The sequence below is a fragment of the Cheilinus undulatus genome, linkage group 15 (genome assembly GCF_018320785.1).
Source record: "Cheilinus undulatus linkage group 15, ASM1832078v1, whole genome shotgun sequence".
NCBI lineage: Eukaryota > Metazoa > Chordata > Actinopteri > Labriformes > Labridae > Cheilinus > Cheilinus undulatus.
This window is the reverse complement of record NC_054879.1, coordinates 889148-912899: the sequence shown is the minus strand read 5'-3', so window position 1 is coordinate 912899 and position 23752 is coordinate 889148. Positions and strand designations below refer to the sequence as shown.

Genomic DNA, 23752 nt, shown 5'->3' with positions numbered 1-23752 from the left:
CTCATGATGGATCAGGACCCGTCACCTCCTCATGATGGATCAGGACCCGTCACCTCCTCATGATGGATCAGGACCCGTCACCTCCTCATGATGGATCAGGACTCGTCACCTCCTCATGATGGATCAGGACCCGTCACCTCCTCATGATGGATCAGGACCCGTCACCTCCTTATGATGGATCAGGACCCGTCACCTCCTCATGATGGATCAGGACCCGTCACCTCCTCATGATGGATCAGGACCCGTCACCTCCTCATGATGGATCAGGACCCGTCACCTCCTCATGATGGATCAGGACTTGTCACCTCCTCATGATGGATCAGGACCCGTCACCTCCTTATGATGGATCAGGGCTTGTCACCTCCTCATGATGGATCAGGACCCGTCACCTCCTCATGATGGATCAGGACCCGTCACCTCCTCATGATGGATCAGGACCCGTCACCTCCTCATGATGGATCAGGACTTGTCACCTCCTTATGATGGATCAGGACCCGTCACCTCCTCATGATGGATCAGGACCCGTCACCTCCTCATGATGGATCACGACCCGCCACCACCTCATCATGGATCACCACACGTCACCTCCTCATGATGGATCAGGACCCGTCACCTCCTCATGATGGATCAGGACCTGTCACCTCCTCATGATGGATCAGGACTTGTCACCTCCTTATGATGGATCAGGACCCGTCACCTCCTCATGATGGATCAGGACCCGTCACCTCCTCATGATGGATCAGGACCCGTCACCTCCTCATGATGGATCAGGACCCGTCACCTCCTTATGATGGATCAGGACCCGTCACCTCCTCATGATGGATCAGGACCCGTCACCTCCTCATGATGGATCAGGACCCGTCACCTCCTTATGATGGATCAGGACCCGTCACCTCCTCATGATGGATCAGGACCCGTCACCTCCTCATGATGGATCAGGACCCGTCACCTCCTCATGATGGATCAGGACCCGTCACCTCCTCATGATGGATCAGGACCCGTCACCTCCTCATGATGGATCAGGACCCGTCACCTCCTCATGATGGATCAGGACCCCTCACCTCCTCATGATGGATCAGGACCCCTCACCTCCTCATGATGGATCAGGACCCGTCACCTCCTCATGATGGATCAGGACCCGTCACCTCCTCATGATGGATCAGGACCCGTCACCTCCTTATGATGGATCAGGACTTGTCACCTCCTTATGATGGATCAGGACCCGTCAACTCCTAATGATGGATTAGGACCCCTCACCTCCTCATGATGGATCAGGACCCGTCACCTCCTCATGATGGATCAGGACCCGTCACCTCCTCATGATGGATCAGGACCCGTCACCTCCTCATGATGGATCAGGACCCGTCACCTCCTCATGATGGATCAGGACCCGTCACCTCCTCACGATGGATCAGGACCCGTCACCTCCTTACGATGGATCAGGACCCGTCACCTCCTCATGATGGATCAGGACCCGTCACCTCCTCATGATGGATCAGGTCCCGTCACCTGCTTATGATGGATTAGGACTTGTCACCTCCTTATGATGGATCAGGACCCGTCAACTCCTCATGATGGATCAGGACCCGTCACCTCCTCATGATGGATCAGGACCCGTCACCTCCTTATGATGGATCAGGACCCGTCAACTCCTAATGATGGATTAGGACCCGTCACCTCCTCATGATGGATCAGGACCCGTCACCTCCTCATGATGGATCAGGACCCGTCACCTCCTCATGATGGATCAGGACCCGTCACCTCCTCATGATGGATCAGGACCCGTCACCTCCTCATGATGGATCAGGACCCCTCACCTCCTCATGATGGATCAGGACCCGTCACCTCCTCATGATGGATCAGGACTTGTCACCTCCTCATGATGGATCAGGACCCGTCACCTCCTCATGATGGATCAGGACCCGTCACCTCCTCATGATGGATCAGGACCCGTCACCTCCTCATGATGGATCAGGACCCGTCACCTCCTCATGATGGATCAGGACTTGTCACCTCCTCATGATGGATCAGGACCCGTCACCTCCTTATGATGGATCAGGACTTGTCACCTCCTCATGATGGATCAGGACCCGTCACCTCCTCATGATGGATCAGGACCCGTCACCTCCTCATGATGGATCAGGACCCGTCACCTCCTCATGATGGATCAGGACTTGTCACCTCCTTATGATGGATCAGGACCCGTCACCTCCTCATGATGGATCAGGACCCGTCACCTCCTAATTATTGGATCAGGACCCCTCACCTCCTCATGATGGATCAGGACCCCTCACCTCCTCATGATGGATCAGGACCCGTCACCTCCTCATGATGGATCAGGACCCTTCAACTCCTCATGATGGATCAGGACCCGTCACCTCCTCATGATGGATCAGGACCCGTCAACTCCTCATGATGGATCAGGACCCGTCACCTCCTTATGATGGATCAGGACCCGTCACCTCCTCATGATGGATCAGGACCCGTCACCTCCTCATGATGGATCAGGACCCGTCACCTCCTTATGATGGATCAGGACCCGTCACCTCCTCATGATGGATCAGGACCCGTCACCTCCTCATGATGGATCAGGACCCGTCACCTCCTCATGATGGATCAGGACCCTTCACCTCCTCATGATGGATCAGGACCCGTCACCTCCTCATGATGGATCAGGACCCGTCACCTCCTCATGATGGATCAGGACCCCTCACCTCCTCATGATGGATCAGGACCCCTCACCTCCTCATGATGGATCAGGACCCGTCACCTCCTCATGATGGATCAGGACCCGTCACCTCCTCATGATGGATCAGGACCCGTCACCTCCTCATGATGGATCAGGACTTGTCACCTCCTTATGATGGATCAGGACCCGTCAACTCCTAATGATGGATCAGGACCCCTCACCTCCTCATGATGGATCAGGACCCGTCACCTCCTCATGATGGATCAGGACCCGTCACCTCCTCATGATGGATCAGGACCCGTCACCTCCTCATGATGGATCAGGACCCGTCACCTCCTCATGATGGATCAGGACCCGTCACCTCCTCACGATGGATCAGGACCCGTCACCTCCTTACGATGGATCAGGACCCGTCACCTCCTCATGATGGATCAGGACCCGTCACCTCCTCATGATGGATCAGGTCCCGTCACCTGCTTATGATGGATTTGGACTTGTCACCTCCTTATGATGGATCAGGACCCGTCAACTCCTCATGATGGATCAGGACCCGTCACCTCCTTATGATGGATCAGGACCCGTCACCTCCTTATGATGGATCAGGACCCGTCAACTCCTAATGATGGATTAGGACCCGTCACCTCCTCATGATGGATCAGGACCCGTCACCTCCTCATGATGGATCAGGACCCGTCACCTCCTCATGATGGATCAGGACCCGTCACCTCCTCATGATGGATCAGGACCCGTCACCTCCTCATGATGGATCAGGACCCCTCACCTCCTCATGATGGATCAGGACCCGTCACCTCCTCATGATGGATCAGGACTTGTCACCTCCTCATGATGGATCAGGACCCGTCACCTCCTCATGATGGATCAGGACCCGTCACCTCCTCATGATGGATCAGGACCCGTCACCTCCTCATGATGGATCAGGACCCGTCACCTCCTCATGATGGATCAGGACTTGTCACCTCCTCATGATGGATCAGGACCCGTCACCTCCTTATGATGGATCAGGACTTGTCACCTCCTCATGATGGATCAGGACCCGTCACCTCCTCATGATGGATCAGGACCCGTCACCTCCTCATGATGGATCAGGACCCGTCACCTCCTCATGATGGATCAGGACTTGTCACCTCCTTATGATGGATCAGGACCCGTCACCTCCTCATGATGGATCAGGACCCGTCACCTCCTAATTATTGGATCAGGACCCCTCACCTCCTCATGATGGATCAGGACCCCTCACCTCCTCATGATGGATCAGGACCCGTCACCTCCTCATGATGGATCAGGACCCTTCAACTCCTCATGATGGATCAGGACCCGTCACCTCCTCATGATGGATCAGGACCCGTCACCTCCTCATGATGGATCAGGACCCGTCACCTCCTTATGATGGATCAGGACCCGTCAACTCCTCATGATGGATCAGGACCCGTCACCTCCTCATGATGGATTAGGACCCGTCACCTCCTTATGATGGATCAGGACCCCTCACCTCCTCATGATGGATCAGGACCCGTCACCTCCTCATGATGGATCAGGACCCGTCACCTCCTCATGATGGATCAGGACTCGTCACCTCCTCATGATGGATCAGGACCCGTCACCTCCTCATGATGGATCAGGACCCGTCACCTCCTCATGATGGATCAGGACCCGTCACCTCCTCATGATGGATCAGGACCCGTCACCTCCTCATGATGGATCAGGACCCCTCACCTCCTCATGATGGATCAGGACCCCTCACCTCCTCATGATGGATCAGGACCCGTCACCTCCTCATGAGGGATCAGGACCGTCACCTCCTCCAGACGGATCAGGACCGTCACCTCCTCATGATGGATCAGGTCCCGTCACCTGCTTATGATGGATTAGGACTTGTCACCTCCTTATGATGGATCAGGACCCGTCAACTCCTCATGATGGATCAGGACCCGTCACCTCCTTATGATGGATCAGGACCCGTCACCTCCTTATGATGGATCAGGACCCGTCAACTCCTAATGATGGATCAGGACCCGTCACCTCCTCATGATGGATCAGGACCCGTCACCTCCTCATGATGGATCAGGACCCGTCACCTCCTCATGATGGATCAGGACCCGTCACCTCCTCATGATGGATCAGGACCCGTCACCTCCTCATGATGGATCAGGACCCGTCACCTCCTCACGATGGATCAGGACCCGTCACCTCCTTACGATGGATCAGGACCCGTCACCTCCTCATGATGGATCAGGACCCGTCACCTCCTCATGATGGATCAGGTCCCGTCACCTGCTCATGATGGATTAGGACTTGTCACCTCCTTATGATGGATCAGGACCCGTCAACTCCTCATGATGGATCAGGACCCGTCACCTCCTTATGATGGATCAGGACCCGTCACCTTCTCATGATGGATCAGGACCCCTCACCTCCTCATGATGGATCAGGACCCGTCACCTCCTCATGATGGATCAGGACCCGTCACCTCCTCATGATGGATCAGGACCCGTCACCTCCTCATGATGGATCAGGACCCGTCACCTCCTCATGATGGATCAGGACCCGTCACCTCCTCATGATGGATCAGGACCCGTCACCTCCTCATGATGGATCAGGACCCGTCACCTCCTTATGATGGATCAGGACCCGTCACCTCCTTATGATGGATCAGGACTTGTCACCTCCTCATGATGGATCAGGACCCGTCACCTCCTCATGATGGATCAGGACCCGTCACCTCCTCATGATGGATCAGGACCCGTCACCTCCTCATGATGGATCAGGACCCGTCACCTCCTCATGATGGATCAGGACCCGTCACCTCCTCATGAAGAATCAGGACCCGTCACCTCCTCATGATGGATCAGGACCCGTCACCTCCTTATGATGGATCAGTACCCGTCACCTCCTTATGATGGATCAGGACCCGTCACCTCCTCATGATGGATCAGGACCCGTCACCTCCTCATGATGGATCAGGACCCGTCACCTCCTTATGATGGATCAGGACCCGTCACCTTCTTATGATGGATCAGGACCCGTCACCTCCTCATGATGGATCAGGACCCGTCACCTCCTCATGATGGATTAGGACCCGTCACCTCCTTATTATTGATCAGGACTTGTCACCTCCTCATGATGGATCAGGACCCGTCACCTCCTCATGATGGATCAGGACTCGTCACCTCGTCATGATGGATCAGGACCCGTCACCTCCTCATGATGGATCAGGACTTGTCACCTCCTCATGATGGATCAGGACCCGTCACCTCCTTATGATGGATCAGGACCCGTCACCTCCTTATGATGGATCAGGACTTGTCACCTCCTTATGATGGATCAGGCCTCGTCACCTCCTCATGATGGATCAGGACCCGTCACCTCCTCATGATGGATCAGGACCCGTCACCTCCTCATGATGGATCAGGACCCGTCACCTCCTCATGATGGATCAGGACCCGTCACCTCCTCATGATGGATCAGGACCCGTCACCTCCTCATGATGGATCAGGACCCGTCACCTCCTCATGATGGATCAGGACCCGTCACCTCCTCATGATGGATCAGGACCCGTCACCTCCTCATGATGGATCAGGACCCGTCACCTCCTCATGATGGATCAGGACCCGTCACCTCCTCATGATGGATCAGGACCCGTCACCTCCTCATGATGGATCAGGACCCGTCACCTCCTCATGATGGATCAGGACCCGTCACCTCCTTATGATGGATCAGGACCCGTCACCTTCTAATGATTGATCAGGACCCGTCACCTCCTCATGATGGATCAGGACCCGTCACCTCCTCATGATGGATCAGGACCCGTCACCTCCTCATGATGGATCAGGACCCGTCACCTCCTCATGATGGATCAGGACCCGTCACCTCCTCATGATGGATCAGGACCCGTCACCTCCTCATGAAGGATCAGGACCCGTCACCTCCTGATGATGGATCAGGACCCGTCACCTCCAGATGATGGATCAGGACCCGTCACCTCCTTATGATGGATCAGGACTTGTCACCTCCTAATGATGGATCAGGACCCGTCACCTCCTCATGATGGATCAGGACCCGTCACCTCCTCATGATGGATCAGGACCCGTCACCTCCTCATGATGGATCAGGACCCGTCACCTCCTTATGATGGATCAGGACCCGTCACCTCCTCATGAAGGATCAGGACCCGTCACCTCCTCATGATGGATCAGGACCCGTCACCTCCTTATGATGGATCAGTACCCGTCACCTCCTCATGATGGATCAGGACCCGTCACCTCCTTATGATGGATCAGGACCCGTCACCTCCTTATGATGGATCAGGACCCGTCACCTCGTCATGATGGATCAGGACCCGTCACCTCCTCATGATGGATCAGGACCCGTCACCTCCTTCGACCATTTCAACCATAAAAACAGTATCTAATAAAGAATGTCTCTTTTTGGACTTTAGATGGAACAAAAACAGGATTAGAGAAAGAGACGGGACGTCCTGTGGGTACAGAGGGATGTTCATGCATTTTATTTTTTATTTTACCAGGTAAATGGACATTTTATTTGTTTATGAAGGAATTCCCTCAATATTTTGGGGAACCCAGGTTTGTCATAAAGAAGATGCATAAGGTGAAATCTCAGGATAAAGATGCGGATGTTCAGAATCTCCACTGAAGGTTTCTCTGTTATTTACATACTGCCCTGTTTTTCCAGGTACACATTCATGACCCTCAGAGAACAGCTCCACGGCCAACTTTTGGGTTCGACCCACCAGTTGAGAACCGTTGTTTTAAATGTCTCTGTGTGCATCATGTTGTTGTTTATTAAAGGAAATCTGTAAATGAAGACAGAGTAGCTGAATCCTGTTCTGGTGTTAGCAACAGCTCTGAAACGTTACCCTCAGACAGATAGGACGGATCAGATTCTCAGAAGCCCCGCCCCTTTTTTATTTGATTGGCCAGTGAGGGTGAAGTGACATTGATGAGAAGAGGGCTGATCTGGAAATTGAACTCTTATCAAATGAGAGCTGTGAGTTTTTGTTCTCTCTACTGAGCGCTGACAGCGATGAGCTCCGCTGGTTTGTACTGAAAACGCGCGCTGCCTCCTCATCCTCACTGCACACAACATGAGTGGGCACCAGCTTCACCCCAGTCAGAGCTTTCAGTGATGAAACGCCTCTCCATCCTCTACAGACGGGTCCTGATCGGTGTCTAATATTGTGTTCAGAATATAATCAGAAAAGTTGAATCAGTCCCAGAGTTACTGAACCATCCGTCTGTGTGTTGATCATTTTGATCGTCTCTCCTCCAGTCCAGAGAGAGCGTGCTGCGTCTCTCGTCCTCTGAGTGTGTGTTGAAGAGAGAAGTGGAGGAGGCCCGGGATGCTCTGGACAAGATGGCCGCCATGAGCTCAGCTCTGGCTTCAGATAAGAGAGATCTGAACAAACAGCTGCTGCAGGTAGACATCTCACCTTTACCTGTCTGCTTTCACAGGAGACACCATCATCACAAATATTTACCATTATGTCTCTAAAATCTTTGTTTATTGCTGTCTGTCTCTAGCTGGAGGGTGAGCTGTCAAACAGCCAATCAGAGCTGCAGACAGTGAGGTCAGAGGTCAGCGCTCTGCAGAGGGAGGTTCAAATGTTAAACGTGGACTGCAGCCAGCTCAGGTGAGGTTATTCCTGTTAACCCAGGTTTAATACAGAACCTAAATCATTCCTGATCATAAACCCTGAACTTTCTGATGATTCAGAGCTCAGCGAGACCAGGAGGCCGTCGTCATCCTTCAGCTGAGAGAGAGGCAGACGGAGATGGACAGACAGATGGAGGAGAAGGAGAGACAGCTGGACTCCCTGGTGGAGGAGAAGGAGAGGGATGGAGCTCAGCTGGGGGAGGTGAGGAGGAGGAGCCGACTATCATGTACCGGAGTTATATGATTCATCATGTCTGACGAGCGTTTGCTCCTCAGCTGTCCTCCCAGCATGCCGTGCTGCACGGGGAGCTAAAGGAGGCACAGGAGCAGCTGCGGCAGGCGGTGGAGGAGGGGAGGAGGAAGGGCAGGCAGCATGAGGAGCAGCAAAGGGAGAACAGGAGGCTACAGGAGGAGCAGGAGAGTCTGCAGAGACTCAGGGAGCAGCTGGAGGAGGAGCTGCAGGAGTTAAGGTACCAGGGGTTAAAGGTCACATCTTTCACCCTTTTAAGACAAGGAATAATTGTGGCTGTTCTGATCAGGGGGTGAGGCTAACTCCCCACATGACATCATGAGGGGAAAATCTAAGAACGGCTTGTTTCAGCACTCATGTTCTGGGGTCTTATTCTTGGGGGGATTGTGGACAGGCCAGGGGTACACATCTTTGTTAGTAAAACCTGAAAAAAGTGTGTTTTGCATAATACGTGACCTTTAAATAATCCAGGCTGTGGAGTCCTGAATACGTCTGAAATATGAAGGTTGTATGTAAATTTGTCAGAGTGGGGGGGAAAAGCTGTTAAAGTAGCTGTCCTGCTCCCCTTTATTGTGTGGACTCTCTCCCTCTGTCCTCCAGGTGTGTATCGGTGTCTCTCCACCAGCAGCTCTCTCAGCAGCAGAAGCAGCTCTCTCAGACAGAGGTCGACAGATGTCAGTTAAACACGCACGTCTCTGCTCTGCAGCAGGCCAAACAAACCCTGCAGGGTCAGTCAGCACACACTAACATAACACATGTATACACCAACACCATCCAGCTCCTCTATGAGACAAACATGCTGCAGCACCACAGTGAGACACAGGGGGGAGCTGTGCTAGTGTTAGGGACGTGGAGGACATCCAGAGTGTTCTGGGGTGTCTCTCAGCAGCAGTCCTAGAACCAGCAGTGCTAGTAGAGGTAGCATCAGCACAGCAGTAGGTGCTAGATCCTATCAGTGGTGCACAAATGAGCTAGGGAGGATAAATAACAGCTACACTTTCATAAAAGTTGGGACAGAGTTATGTTTACCAGGTTCTTGCACCATATCCTGATAGCAGAGATGGGGACCCAAGTCTGTGACTTGAACTAGAGTTGCACTTACTGTCTGTCTCACACATCAGTGACTTGTGACTCGACTCGGACTCGTGATTGGGGATCCCCTGTCCCCCTCTCGTTCTTTCCCCCATCATCCCTTGGACCATCCGTGCGTCTCTGTGCAGCAGCACCATCAGACAGATTCACCTCACTGTGTAGATTTTCCTATTTCTTATTTGTGTATTAAAAAAAAAAACTGGCCAAGTGACGTCCCTCTACTGCGGACCAAAACATGGCGGCCTCCTGGTGAGTCTATAAGATCAAATTTACTCTAAAGTAGGGCTGGGCAATTAATCGCAAATTAGATTAAATTGCGATATGGCCTGCTGCAATTTTCAAATCGCAGAGGGTGCAATATTTGTTTTACCTGAAATTTGTTTGAAAATACCAGTTTAAAACTTTTTTTTTTGCAGCAGAGACGTTATGCATTGCATATCATGTGATCATTCTAGTGGCATATTTTTAGAATTAGTGTACAAAAAATCCTATTTTCTTCATTTTTGTATTTTTTCTTGTTAGATATGAGAATTATATAAAACGATCATTCCCTTTAATACAACAGTTCTATCCAATTTGCAAAATGAGTCAAAATCATCAAAATTAGATATTTTTCAAAATTGTTTTGCCATCATTTAATGTAATATTGTGTTTCTTATAATTTTGGATGAATTATTGTTTGTTTTAGTTGGAAAATACATGAGAAAAGAAACTTAAGAAATAACCATGTAGAAAACCGCTATTGGAAAATTGGGTAAAAAAAAAATCGCAATTAGATTATTTTTCTAAATCATTCAGCCCTACTCAAAAGCAGATATCAAGTGAGTTTTTTACTGCATTATAAATATGAGAGACACAAATATCTATAGAATCAGGTGAATTTTTCTGATCCTGGTTCTTTAATATTAAATGTTTATGGAGGGACAAATAAATGTTTAAATCTCTGCACATGCATTGTTAAGAAAACGTTACTAAACCCCACATCTTTGATTGTGGGGAATATAATAAATGTGCTGTTTATTGATAATTAACAGACATTAAAGAGGACACAGAAACTCTAGATAAGGTTAATGTAGGCAGTGAGAACAGAGACAGATGGATACCAGGCTGGGGCTGGTCATGTAGTACCTCAGCAGTCCAGCAGACTTCAGCTGAATAAAGTCTAAAATAATGTTTCCTGGTTTACTCCACTGACATTAAACTGCAGCGTCAAAAACAGATGTTTGAATCTGTTTATGCAGCAAAGTCATCTGTTATATTAACAGATAATTAACTGTATGTTAAAGCTTTATTTTCACATATAAAGACACTAGGGGTGGATAAAAATATCGATTAATCGATGCATTGCAACCCCCCCCACCCAAATTCAATATCGATTCAGCAAATCCTCTGAATCGATTCACCTCCTGGCCAGTGGGGGTCACTGTGTGTGTGATTTGCATTGTAGGCTGCACTCAATCAAACAACAACCAACCAAAACCATGTTATATGAGGTTTATCACAATTTCCAAGAGGAAAGAGATATTATTTGAGTTTACATGCACTTTACTTTTTCAGTGTTTATACAGAACTGTCATGTTTTTTATTTGAACTTCATAAGCACAAATAAGTTATTATTGTGCAAATTTTTATTTCCAGATGTTTTATTGCTCAAAAATGTGAGGTGACCTACCACGTATGTTCACATGGGCATGAAAATAATTATTAAAAACAGGTTATTTTCGTATTTCTACTTCTTACTGAATCGACATTGAAGCATTTAAATCAATATTGAATCGAATGGATATCGAATCAAATTGCAACCTCAAGAATCGAAATCGAATGGTGAGGTTCTTTACAATACCCAGCCCTAAAAGACACTTCCACCAGAAATGATGACAGAAGTTTAAAGGAGAAAAGAGGAGGAGGTGATACTCTGAAGATCTGAGTGAGAATTAGAAATGTTCATGAAACCTGCTGCAGGTTTATTATTATTATAAACTTAATATCCATTAAAGAGATAAATCCAAGAACAGTGTTGATGTGGTCAGCTCTAGAGCTTCAAACAAAGAGCATTGATTTAGGTAAAAAGCTGCTATCAGCAGGTGGTTTTTTTCTTTTTCCAGTTTTTTATCCCCAGTATCCCAACTTTTCTGAAAGCTGTTGCAGTCATCAAACTTCACATAAGTCTACTATTCTCCAAACATGATGAAACATGTCAAACATTTGTGATGTTGTGTTTGTGCTGTTGTCAATTAAATGTGGCGTTTGTGTGTTTTTCTGTCTCTGTTTACATTCCTCACAGCGTCCCAACTTCTTTGGAAACGGGGTTGTAGTAGTTTTAGAAGAGTTAGAAATACTAACAATGGTTGTAGTAGTATTAGCAGTATTCATGGCAGTATTGTCCTTTTCATCCCAGTATTAGGAGTGTTGGTTCTAGCTCTGGTCTTCATGGTTCTGGTCTCAGTGTTGGTATGGTATTAGCTGATCTAACTGCAGGCTGTGCTGTGTTATTGTTGATACAGAGGTGGAGAAGTCCCTGTGGTGTTGACAGCTGTAGTCAGAGCAGTATGAGCAGCATTAGCACATGTTAAACTACCGCAGTAGAGGAGTCTGATGAAGTTTTCTGGTGTCTCTGTCTGAAGGAGAGATCGAGTGCCTGAGAGGAGAACTGCAGAGGACGACAGCCAGGAGAGAGGAGCAGTGGAAAAGGAGCACGGAGGAGAAGGAGGCACTGATGGAGGAGATGGACAGGCTGAAGGAGGAGTTGGAGGAGCTGAAGAAGAGGAGGATGGAGGAGGAAGAGGAGAAGACGGAGGAGAGGGAGGCTTGGCAGATCGAGAGGGAGACACTGAGCCAGGAGCTGGGGACCAAGGACGGGGAGCTGGAAGCGCTGAGGCGGCGCACGAACGCTCTGACAGAGGAGGAGAAGGAGAGACGGAGAGAAACGGACAGACTGAGGAGGGAGCTGACGGAGAAGGAGGCGAAGAGCACCTCCATGATGGAGCAAATACTCCGCATGGAAGGAGAGAGAGAGACAGCAGAGGAGGAGGTCCAGAGGATGAAGAGGAGGTTCACGGAGGACGAGATGAAGAGGGAGGAGGAGATCAGCGCCCTCTGCGACCGCATGGAGGGGCTGGAGAGGGAGAAGGAGAAGAGGGAGGAGGAGATGGAGAGATTGAGGAGTAAGGCAGAAGAGGAGGTGGAGAGGTGGAGGAGGACAGTGGAGGAGAAGGAGAAGGAGACAGAGAGATGGAGGAGGACGGTGAAGGAGAAGGAGAAGGAGACAGAGAGATGGAGGAGGACGGTGAAGGAGAAGGAGGAGGAGATGGAGAGGTGGAGGAGGACGATGGAGGAGAAGGAGGAGGAGATGGAGAGATGGAGGAGGACGGTGGAGGAGAAGGAGGAGGAGTCGGACAGGTGGAGGAGGACAGTGAAGGAGAAGGAGGAGGAGATGGAGAGATGGAGGAGGACGGTGGAGGAGAAGGAGGAGGAGACGGACAGGTGGAGGAGGACACTGAAGGAGAAGGAGGAGGAGATGGAAAGATGGAGGAGGACAGTGGAGGAGAAGGAGGAGGAGATGGACAGGTGGAGGAGGACGGTGAAGGAGAAGGAGGAGGAGATGGAGAAATGGAGGAGGACGGTGAAGGAGAAGGAGGAGGAGATGGAGAGATGGAGGAGGATGGTGAAGGAGCAGGAGGAGGAGACAAAGAGACTCAGACTAGAGATCATCAGACTAGAAGAGGAGAAGAGAGAGAAGGAGAAACTCCAGAGGAGAAGGGAGGAGGAGGTGGAGCGTCTGCAGTATGAAGTCTGGACTAAAGAGGAGCAGGTGGAGGAGCTGAAGGAGCAGCTGAAGGAGATGGAGACGCTGCGGCTGAGGCTGAGCGTGGCCAAACAGGAGTCTGAGGAGTTGAAGGAGGAGGTGGAGCGGAAGGAGCGAAGCCTGGAGCGACAGATGAGCGCCGTGAGGGAGAGGGAGGAGGAGGTGGAGGAGCTGAGGGCCCAGCTGAGGCTGGCAGAGGAACGGGAGGAGGAGGGAGAGAGGGAGTGTCAGGAGGCACGAGAGAAGCTGAGTCTGAAGGAGGCAAGGGAGGAGCAGCTAGAGGTGCTGCTGAGAGAAACCCGGGCGCTCCTGGAGGTGGAGAGGAAGGAGGGAGGAGAACGGGATGGCAGGATCTCCTCTCAGGTCAGGGAGCTGCTGGAGGTCCAGGCCGAGTGTGAAGGAGCAAGAAGTAGAGCCAGAGAGAGGGAGGAGGCGTGTGAGAGGCTAGAGGAGGAGGTGAAGGAGTGGAGAGAGAAGGCACAGCAATGCACAAGAGACTCTGCCAAGCTCAACCACCTCCTAAAGGAGCAAGAGGAGGAGGTACAGCAGCTGAGAACACTGCTGGAGGAGAAGGAGGAGGAGGCGGAGAGGGAGAGAGAGGAGCTGAAGAGGATAGAGTTGGAGAGGAGGAGGAGGCTGGACAGCAACCTGAGTGAGATAGAGGAGGAAAAAAGGAGGGCGGAGGAGAGGGTGAAGGAGGTTGTAGAGGAGCTGGACCAAGAGATGGAGGTGCTGAGGAGAGCCAAGGAGGAGAAGAGAAGATTAAAGGACAGACTGCAGGATACAGAGAGGGAGTTAGAGGAGCAAGGAGAGGAGCTGAGGAGGAGAAAAGAGGAGCTGTCAGTACTCAAGCAGGAGGTGGAGAAGGAACGAGAGGAGTTAAAGGAGACACTGAGGAGAACAGAGAAGGAGACAGCAGCACTCAGAGAGGAGGTGAAAAGAGAACAATGGGAGAAGAAGGAGGCACAGAAGGAGATCAAAACCCTTAAGGAGCAATTGAGGAAGGAACAGGAGGAGCTCAGAAGAAGCAAGGAGCAGGGGGCCCAGAGAGAGGAGGAACAGGAGCAGCTGAGGAGGAGCCAGATGGAGGTGTCCTTGTTAAGAGAGGAGGTTCAAAAGAGACACAGGGAGAAAAAGGAGGCTGAGGAGGAGCTCACGTGGAGGAGAAATGAAGTGATTACCCTCAAAGAGGAGGTGCAGAAGGAGCAGGGCCAAAGGAAGGAAGTAAAGAATGAGCTAAGGAGGAGTGAAAAGGAGGTGACTGAGCTCAGAGAGGAGGTACAAAAGGGGCAAAAGGAGAAGACAGAAATGACAGAGGAGCTGCTGAAGAGGAGAGACGACATGACAGCTCTCAGAGAGAAGGTCCAGAAAGAGCAGGGTCAAAGGGAGGAGGTGCAGAAGGAGCTGAGGAGGAGTGAAAGGGAGGTGACTGTACTCAGAGAGGAGGTAGAAAAGGGGCAAAAGGAGAAGAAGGAGATCGAGGAGGAGCTCATATGGAGGAGAAATGAAGTGATTACACTCAGAGAGGAGATGCAGGAGGAGCAGAGACTGAGGGAGGAGACACATGAGGAGCTAAGGAGGACTAAAACAGAGCTGATGTTTGTCACAGAGGAGGCTCAAAAAGGAGACACACAGAAGGAGGTGATACATGACCTGTTAATAAGGACCGAAAAGGAGGCGACAGCTCTCAAAGAGGAGATACATAAGGAGCAGAAACTGAGGGAGGAGACACAGGAGGAGCTAAGGAGGATTAAAAAAGAGTTCACAGTTGTTACCGAGGAGGTGCAGAAGGAGCAAACGCTGAGGAAGGAGGAACATGACAAGTTAACATGGACCGAAAAGGAGGCGACAGCTCTCAGAGAGGAGGGGCAAAAGGAGCGCAGGCTGAAAGGGGAGGTCCAGGAGGAGCTAAGGAGGACAAAAGCCGGGCTGACACTCCTAAAAGAAGAGGTACAGAGAGGAGAAAAGGAGAAGGAGCAGGTTCAGGAGAAACTAACAAAGGCAGAAAAGGAGGCGGCTGCTCTCAGGGAAAAAGTGCAGAAGGAACAGAGGAGGAGAGAGGAGGTGCAGGAGAAGCTGAAGGAGGTGCAGAAGAGCATGGAGGTGATGAACTCCAACCTGAGCTCCCTACAGAACCAGGTACAGTAGAACTTTAGAGAACCAGGTACAGTAGAACTTTAGGGAACCAGGTACAGTAGAACTTTAGAGAACCAGGTACAGTAGAACTTTAGAGAACAAGGTACGGTAGAACTTTAGAGAACCAGGTACAGTAGAACTTTGGAGAACAAGGTACGGTAGAACTTTAGAGAACCAGGTACAGTAGAACTTTAGAGAACAAGGTACAGTAGAACTTTGGAGAACAAGGTACGGTAGAACTTTAGAGAACCAGGTACAGTAGAACTTTAGAGTACCAGGTACAGTAGAACTTTAGAGAACCAGGTACAGTAGAACTTTAGAGAACAAGGTACAGTAGAACTTTGGAGAACAAGGTACGGTAGAACTTTAGAGAACCAGGTACAGTATAACTTTAGAGAACCAGGTACAGTAGAACTTTAGAGAACCAGGTACAGTAGAACTTTAGAGAACCAGGTACAGTAGAACTTTAGAGAACCAGGTACAGTATAACTTTAGAGAACCAGGTACAGTAGAACTTAAGAGAACCAGGTACAGTAGAAATTTAGAGAACCAGGTACAGTAGAACTTTAGAGTACCAGGTACGGTAGAACTTTAGAGAACCAGATACAGTAGAACTTTAGAGAACCAGGTACAGTAGAACTTTAGAGAACCAGGTACAGTAGAACTTTAGAGAACCAGGTACAGTAGAACTTTGGAGAACAAGGTACGGTAGAACTTTAGAGAACCAGGTACAGTAGAACTTTAGAGAACCAGGTACAGTATAACTTTAGAGAATCAGGTACAGTAGAACTTTAGAGAACCAGGTACAGTATAACTTTAGAGAACCAGGTACAGTAGAACTTTAGAGAATCAGGTACAGTAGAACTTTAGAGAACCAGGTACAGTAGAACTTTAGAGAACCAGGTACAGTAGAACTTTAGAGAACCAGGTACAGTAGAACTTTAGAGAACCAGGTACAGTAGAACTTTAGAGAACCAGGTACAGTAGAACTTTAGAGAACCAGGTACAGTAGAACTTTGGAGAACAAGGTATGGTAGAACTTTAGAGAACCAGGTACAGTAGAACTTTAGAGAACCAGGTACAGTATAACTTTAGAGAATCAGGTACAGTAGAACTTTAGAGAACCAGGTACAGTAGAACTTTAGAGAATCAGGTACAGTAGAACTTTAGAGAACCAGGTACAGTAGAACTTTAGAGAACCAGGTACAGTAGAACTTTAGAGAACCAGGTACAGTAGAACTTTAGAGAACCAGGTACAGTAGAACTTTAGAGAACCAGGTACAGTAGAACTTTAGAGAACCAGGTACAGTAGAACTTTGGAGAACAAGGTATGGTAGAACTTTAGAGAACCAGGTACAGTATAACTTTAGAGAATCAGGTACAGTAGAACTTTAGAGAACCAGGTACAGTATAACTTTAGAGAACCAGGTACAGTAGAACTTTAGAGAATCAGGTACAGTAGAACTTTAGAGAACCAGGTACAGTAGAACTTTAGAGAACCAGGTACAGTAGAACTTTAGAGAACCAGGTACAGTAGAACTTTAGAGAACCAGGTACAGTAGAACTTTAGAGAACCAGGTACAGTAGAACTTTAGAGAACCAGGTACAGTAGAACTTTGGAGAACAAGGTATGGTAGAACTTTAGAGAACCAGGTACAGTAGAACTTTAGAGAACCAGGTACAGTATAACTTTAGAGAACCAGGTACAGTATAACTTTAGAGAACCAGGTACAGTATAACTTTAGAGAATCAGGTACAGTATAACTTTAGAGAACCAGGTACAGTAGAACTTTAGAGAACCAGGTACAGTAGAACTTTAGAGAACCAGGTACAGTAGAACTTTAGAGAACCAGGTACAGTAGAACTTTAGAGAACCAGGTACAGTAGAAATTTAGAGAACCAGGTACAGTAGAACTTTAGAGTACCAGGTACGGTAGAACTTTGGAGAACCAGGTACAGTAGAACTTTAGAGAACCAGGTACGGTAGAACTTTAGAGAACCAGATACAGTAGAACTTTAGAGAACCAAGTACAGTAGAACTTTAGAGAACCAGGTACAGTAGAACTTTAGAGAACCAAGTGCAGTAGAACTTTAGAGAACCAAGTGCAGTAGAACTTTAGAGAACCAGGTACAGTAGAACTTTAGAGAACCAGGTACAGTAGAACTTTAGAGAACCAGGTACAGTAGAACTTTAGAGAACCAAGTTCAGTAGAACTTTAGAGAACCAGGTACAGTAGAACTTTAGAGAACCAGGTACAGTAGAACTTTAGAGAATCAGGCACAGTAGAACTTTAGAGATCCAAGCACAGTAGAACTTTAGAGATCCAAGTACAGTAGAACTTTAGAGAACTAGATAGAGTAGAACTTTAAAGAATCAGATACAGTAGAACTTTAGAGAACTAGATAGAGTAGAACTTTAAAGAATCAGATACAGTAGAACTTTAGAGAATCAGGTACAGTAGAACTTTAGAGAACCAAGTACAGTAGAACTTTAGAGAATCAGGTACAGTAGAACTTTAGAGAATCAGGTACAGTAGAACTTTAGAGAACCAGGTACAGTAGAACTTTAGAGAACCAAGTTCAGTAGAACTTTAGAGAACTAGGTACAGTAGAACTTTAGAGAACCAAGTTCAGTAGAACTTTAGAGAACAAAGTTCAGTAGAACTTTAGAGAACTAGGTACAGTAGAACTTTAGAGAACCAAGTTCAGTAGAACTTTAGAGGATCAGTTACAGTAGAACTTTAGAGAACCAAGTTCAGTAGAACTTTAGAGAACCAAGTTCAGTAGAACTTTAGAGAACTAGGTACAGTAGAACTTTAGAGAACCAAGTTCAGTAGAACTTTAGAGAACTAGGTACAGTAGAACTTTAGAGTACCAGATACAGTAGAACTTTAGAGAACCAAGTTCAGTAGAACTTTAGAGAACTAGGTACAGTAGAACTTTAGAGAACCAAGTTCAGTAGAACTTTAGAGGATCAGTTACAGTAGAACTTTAGAGAACTAGGTACAGTAGAACTTTAGAGAACCAAGTTCAGTAGAACTTTAGAGAACTAGGTACAGTAGAACTTTAGAGAACCAAGTTCAGTAGAACTTTAGAGAACCAGGCACAGTAGAACTTTAGAGAACTAGGTACAGTAGAACTTTAGAGAATCAGGTACAGTAGAACTTTGGAGAATAAGGTACAGTAGAACTTTAGAGAACCAGGTACAGTAGAACTTTAGAGAACCAAGTACAGTAGAACTTTAGAGAACCAAGTACAGTATAACTTTAGAGAACCAGGTAGAGTATAACTTTAGAGAACCAGGTACAGTATAACTTTAGAGAACCAGGTACAGTAGAACTTTAGAGAACCAAGTTCAGTAGAACTTTAGAGAACTAGGTACAGTAGAACTTTAGAGAACCAAGTTCAGTAGAACTTTAGAGTACCAGATACAGTAGAACTTTAGAGAACCAAGTTCAGTAGAACTTTAGAGAACTAGGTACAGTAGAACTTTAGAGAACCAAGTTCAGTAGAACTTTAGAGGATCAGTTACAGTAGAACTTTAGAGAACCAGGCACAGTAGAACTTTAGAGAACTAGGTACAGTAGAACTTTAGAGATCCAAGTGCAGTAGAACTTTAGAGAACCAGGTACAGTAGAACTTTAGAGAATCAGGTACAGTAGAACTTTAGAGAATCAGGTACAGTAGAACTTTAGAGAACCAGGTACAGTAGAACTTTAGAGAACCAAGTACAGTAGAACTTTAGAGAACCAAGTACAGTATAACTTTAGAGAACCAGGTAGAGTAGAACTTTAGAGAACCAGGTACAGTAGAACTTTAGAGAATCAGGTACAGTAGAACTTTAGAGAACCAGGTACAGTAGAACTTTAGAGAACCAGGTACAGTAGAACTTTAGAGAATCAGGCACAGTAGAACTTTAGAGATCCAAGTACAGTAGAACTTTAGAGAACTAGATAGAGTAGAACTTTAAAGAATCAGATACAGTAGAACTTTAGAGAACTAGATAGAGTAGAACTTTAAAGAATCAGATACTGTAGAACTTTAGAGAATCAGGTACAGTAGAACTTTAGAGAACCAGGTACAGTAGAACTTTAGAGATCAAGGTACAGTAGAACTTTGGAGAACAAGGTACGGTAGAACTTTAGAGAACCAGATACAGTAGAACTTTAGAGTACCAGGTACGGTAGAACTTTAGAGAACCAGGTACAGTAGAACTTTAAAGAATCAGATACAGTAGAACTTTAGAGAACCAGGTACAGTAGAACTTTAGAGAGCCAGGTACAGTAGAACTTTAGAGAACTAGATAGAGCAGAACTTTAAAGAATCAGATACAGTAGAACTTTAGAGAACTAGATAGAGTAGAACTTTAAAGAATCAGATACAGTAGAACTTTAGAGAACCAGGTACAGTAGAACTTTAGAGAACTAGATAGAGTAGAACTTTAAAGAATCAGATACAGTAGAACTTTAGAGAACTAGATAGAGTAGAACTTTAAAGAATCAGGTACAGTAGAACTTTAGAGAACCAGGTACAGTAGAACTTTAGAGAACCAGGTACAGTAGAACTTTAGAGAACCAAGTACAGTAGAACTTTAGAGAACCAAGTACAGTATAACTTTAGAGAACCAGGTATAGTAGAACTTTAGAGAATCAGGTAGAGTAGAACTTTAGAGAACCAGGTACAGTAGAACTTTTGAGAATCAGGTACAGTAGAACTTTAGAGAACCAGGTACAGTAGAACTTTAGAGAACCAGGTACAGTAGAACTTTTGAGAATCAGGTACAGTAGAACTTTAGAGAACCAGGTACAGTAGAACTTTAGAGAACCAGGTAGAGTAGAACTTTTGAGAACCAGGTACAGTAGAACTTTAGAGAACCAGGTAGAGTAGAACTTTAGAGAACCAGGTACAGTAGAACTTTAGAGAATCAGGCACAGTAGAACTTTAGAGAACCAGGTAGAGTAGAACTTTAGAGAACCAGGTACAGTAGAACTTTAGAGAATCAGGCACAGTAGAACTTTAGAGAACCAGGTACAGTAGAACTTTAGAGAACCAGGTACAGTAGAACTTTAGAGAATCAGGTACAGTAGAACTTTAGAGAACCAGGTACAGTAGAACTTTAGAGAATCAGGCACAGTAGAACTTTAGAGATCCAAGTACAGTAGAACTTTAGAGAACTAGATAGAGTAGAACTTTAAAGAATCAGATACAGTAGAACTTTAGAGAACTAGATAGAGTAGAACTTTAAAGAATCAGATACTGTAGAACTTTAGAGAATCAGGTACAGTAGAACTTTAGAGAACCAGGTACAGTAGAACTTTAGAGATCAAGGTACAGTAGAACTTTGGAGAACAAGGTACGGTAGAACTTTAGAGAACCAGATACAGTAGAACTTTAGAGTAACCAGGTTCAGTAGAACTTTAGAGAACCAGGTACAGTAGAACTTTAAAGAATCAGATACAGTAGAACTTTAGAGAACCAGGTACAGTAGAACTTTAGAGAGCCAGGTACAGTAGAACTTTAGAGAACTAGATAGAGCAGAACTTTAAAGAATCAGATACAGTAGAACTTTAGAGAACTAGATAGAGTAGAACTTTAAAGAATCAGATACAGTAGAACTTTAGAGAACCAGGTACAGTAGAACTTTAGAGAACTAGATAGAGTAGAACTTTAAAGAATCAGATACAGTAGAACTTTAGAGAACTAGATAGAGTAGAACTTTAAAGAATCAGGTACAGTAGAACTTTAGAGAACCAGGTACAGTAGAACTTTAGAGAACCAGGTACAGTAGAACTTTAGAGAACCAAGTACAGTAGAACTTTAGAGAACCAAGTACAGTATAACTTTAGAGAACCAGGTATAGTAGAACTTTAGAGAATCAGGTAGAGTAGAACTTTAGAGAACCAGGTACAGTAGAACTTTTGAGAATCAGGTACAGTAGAACTTTAGAGAACCAGGTACAGTAGAACTTTAGAGAACCAGGTACAGTAGAACGGTACAGTTGAACTTTAGAGAACCAGGTACAGTAGAACTTTAGAGAACCAGGTACAGTAGAACTTTAGAGAACCAGGTACAGTAGAACTTTAGAGAACCAGGTACAGTAGAACTTTAGAGAACCAGGTACAGTAGAACTTTAGAGAACCAGGTACAGTAGAACTTTTGAGAATCAGGTACAGTAGAACTTTAGAGAACCAGGTACAGTAGAACTTTAGAGAACCAGGTAGAGTAGAACTTTTGAGAACCAGGTACAGTAGAACTTTAGAGAACCAGGTAGAGTAGAACTTTAGAGAACCAGGTACAGTAGAACTTTAGAGAATCAGGCACAGTAGAACTTTAGAGATCCAAGTACAGTAGAACTTTAGAGAACTAGATAGAGTAAAACTTTAAAGAATCAGGTACAGTAGAACTTTAGAGAACCAGGTACAGTAGAACTTTAGAGAACCAGGTACAGTAGAACTTTAGAGAACTAGATAGAGTAAAACTTTAAAGAATCAGATACAGTAGAACTTTAGAGAACCAGGTACAGTAGAACTTTAGAGAACCAGATACAGTAGAACTTTAGAGAACTAGATAGAGTAGAACTTTAAAGAATCAGATACAGTAGAACTTTAGAGAACCAGGTACAGTAGAACTTTAGAGAACCAGGTACAGTAGAACTTTAGATAACTAGATAGAGTAAAACTTTAAAGAATCAGATACAGTAGAACTTTAGAGAACCAGGTACAGTAGAATTTTAGAGAACCAGGCACAGTAGAACTTTAGAGAACCAGGCACAGTAGAACTTTAGAGAACTAGGTACAGTAGAACTTTAGAGAACCAGGTACAGTAGAACTTTAGAGAACCAGGCACAGTAGAACTTTAGAGAACCAAGTGCAGTAGAACTTTAAAGAATCAGATACAGTATAACTTTAGAGAACCAGGTACAGTAGAACTTTAGAGAACCAGATAGAGTAGAACTTTAAAGAATCAGATACAGTATAACTTTAGAGAATCAGGTACAGTATAACTTTAGAGAACCAGGTACAGTAGAACTTTAGAGAATCAGGTACAGTAGAACTTTAGAGAACCAGGTACAGTAGAACTTTAGAGAACCAGGTACAGTAGAACTTTAGAGAACCAGGTACAGTAGAACTTTAGAGAATCAGGCACAGTAGAACTTTAGAGATCCAAGTTCAGTAGAACTTTAGAGAACTAGATAGAGTAGAATTTTAAAGAATCAGATACAGTAGAACTTTAGAGAACTAGATAGAGTAGAACTTTAAAGAATCAGATACAGTAGAACTTTAGAGAACCAGGTTTAGTAGAACTTTAGAGAACTAGATAGAGTAGAACTTTAAAGAATCAGATACAGTAGAACTTTAGAGAACTAGATAGAGTAGAACTTTAAAGAATCAGGTACAGTAGAACTTTAGAGAACCAGGTACAGTAGAACTTTAGAGAACCAGGTACAGTAGAACTTTAGAGAACCAAGTACAGTAGAACTTTAGAGAACCAAGTACAGTATAACTTTAGAGAACCAGGTAGAGTAGAACTTTAGAGAACCAGGTACAGTAGAACTTTAGAGAATCAGGTAGAGTAGAACTTTAGAGAACCAGGTACAGTAGAACTTTAGAGAATCAGGCACAGTAGAACTTTAGAGATCCAAGTACAGTAGAACTTTAGAGAACTAGATAGAGTAGAACTTTAAAGAATCAGATACAGTAGAACTTTAGAGAACTAGATAGAGTAGAACTTTAAAGAATCAGATACTGTAGAACTTTAGAGAATCAGGTACAGTAGAACTTTAGAGAACCAGGTACAGTAGAACTTTAGAGATCAAGGTACAGTAGAACTTTGGAGAACAAGGTACGGTAGAACTTTAGAGAACCAGATACAGTAGAACTTTAGAGAATCCAGGTACGGTAGAACTTTAGAGAACCAGGTACAGTAGAACTTTAAAGAATCAGATACAGTAGAACTTTAGAGAACCAGGTACAGTAGAACTTTAGAGAACCAGGTACAGTAGAACTTTAGAGAACTAGATAGAGCAGAACTTTAAAGAATCAGATACAGTAGAACTTTAGAGAACTAGATAGAGTAGAACTTTAAAGAA

At 46.1% G+C, this 23752-nt stretch overlaps 1 protein-coding gene across 1 annotated transcript in view; it reads left to right on the top strand.

Moving 5' to 3' along the window:
- si:dkey-230p4.1 (trichohyalin) overlaps positions 1-23752 on the top strand; it is a 76028-nt gene that overhangs the window by 30837 nt on the left and 21439 nt on the right. The window contains exons 15-21 of the mRNA XM_041807087.1: positions 7997-8143; positions 8248-8357; positions 8441-8582; positions 8657-8850; positions 9231-9358; positions 12347-12924; positions 13375-15666. Coding sequence (XP_041663021.1) covers positions 7997-8143; positions 8248-8357; positions 8441-8582; positions 8657-8850; positions 9231-9358; positions 12347-12924; positions 13375-15666 — 3591 coding nt within the window. The remainder of the gene's footprint in view (positions 1-7996; positions 8144-8247; positions 8358-8440; positions 8583-8656; positions 8851-9230; positions 9359-12346; positions 12925-13374; positions 15667-23752) is intronic.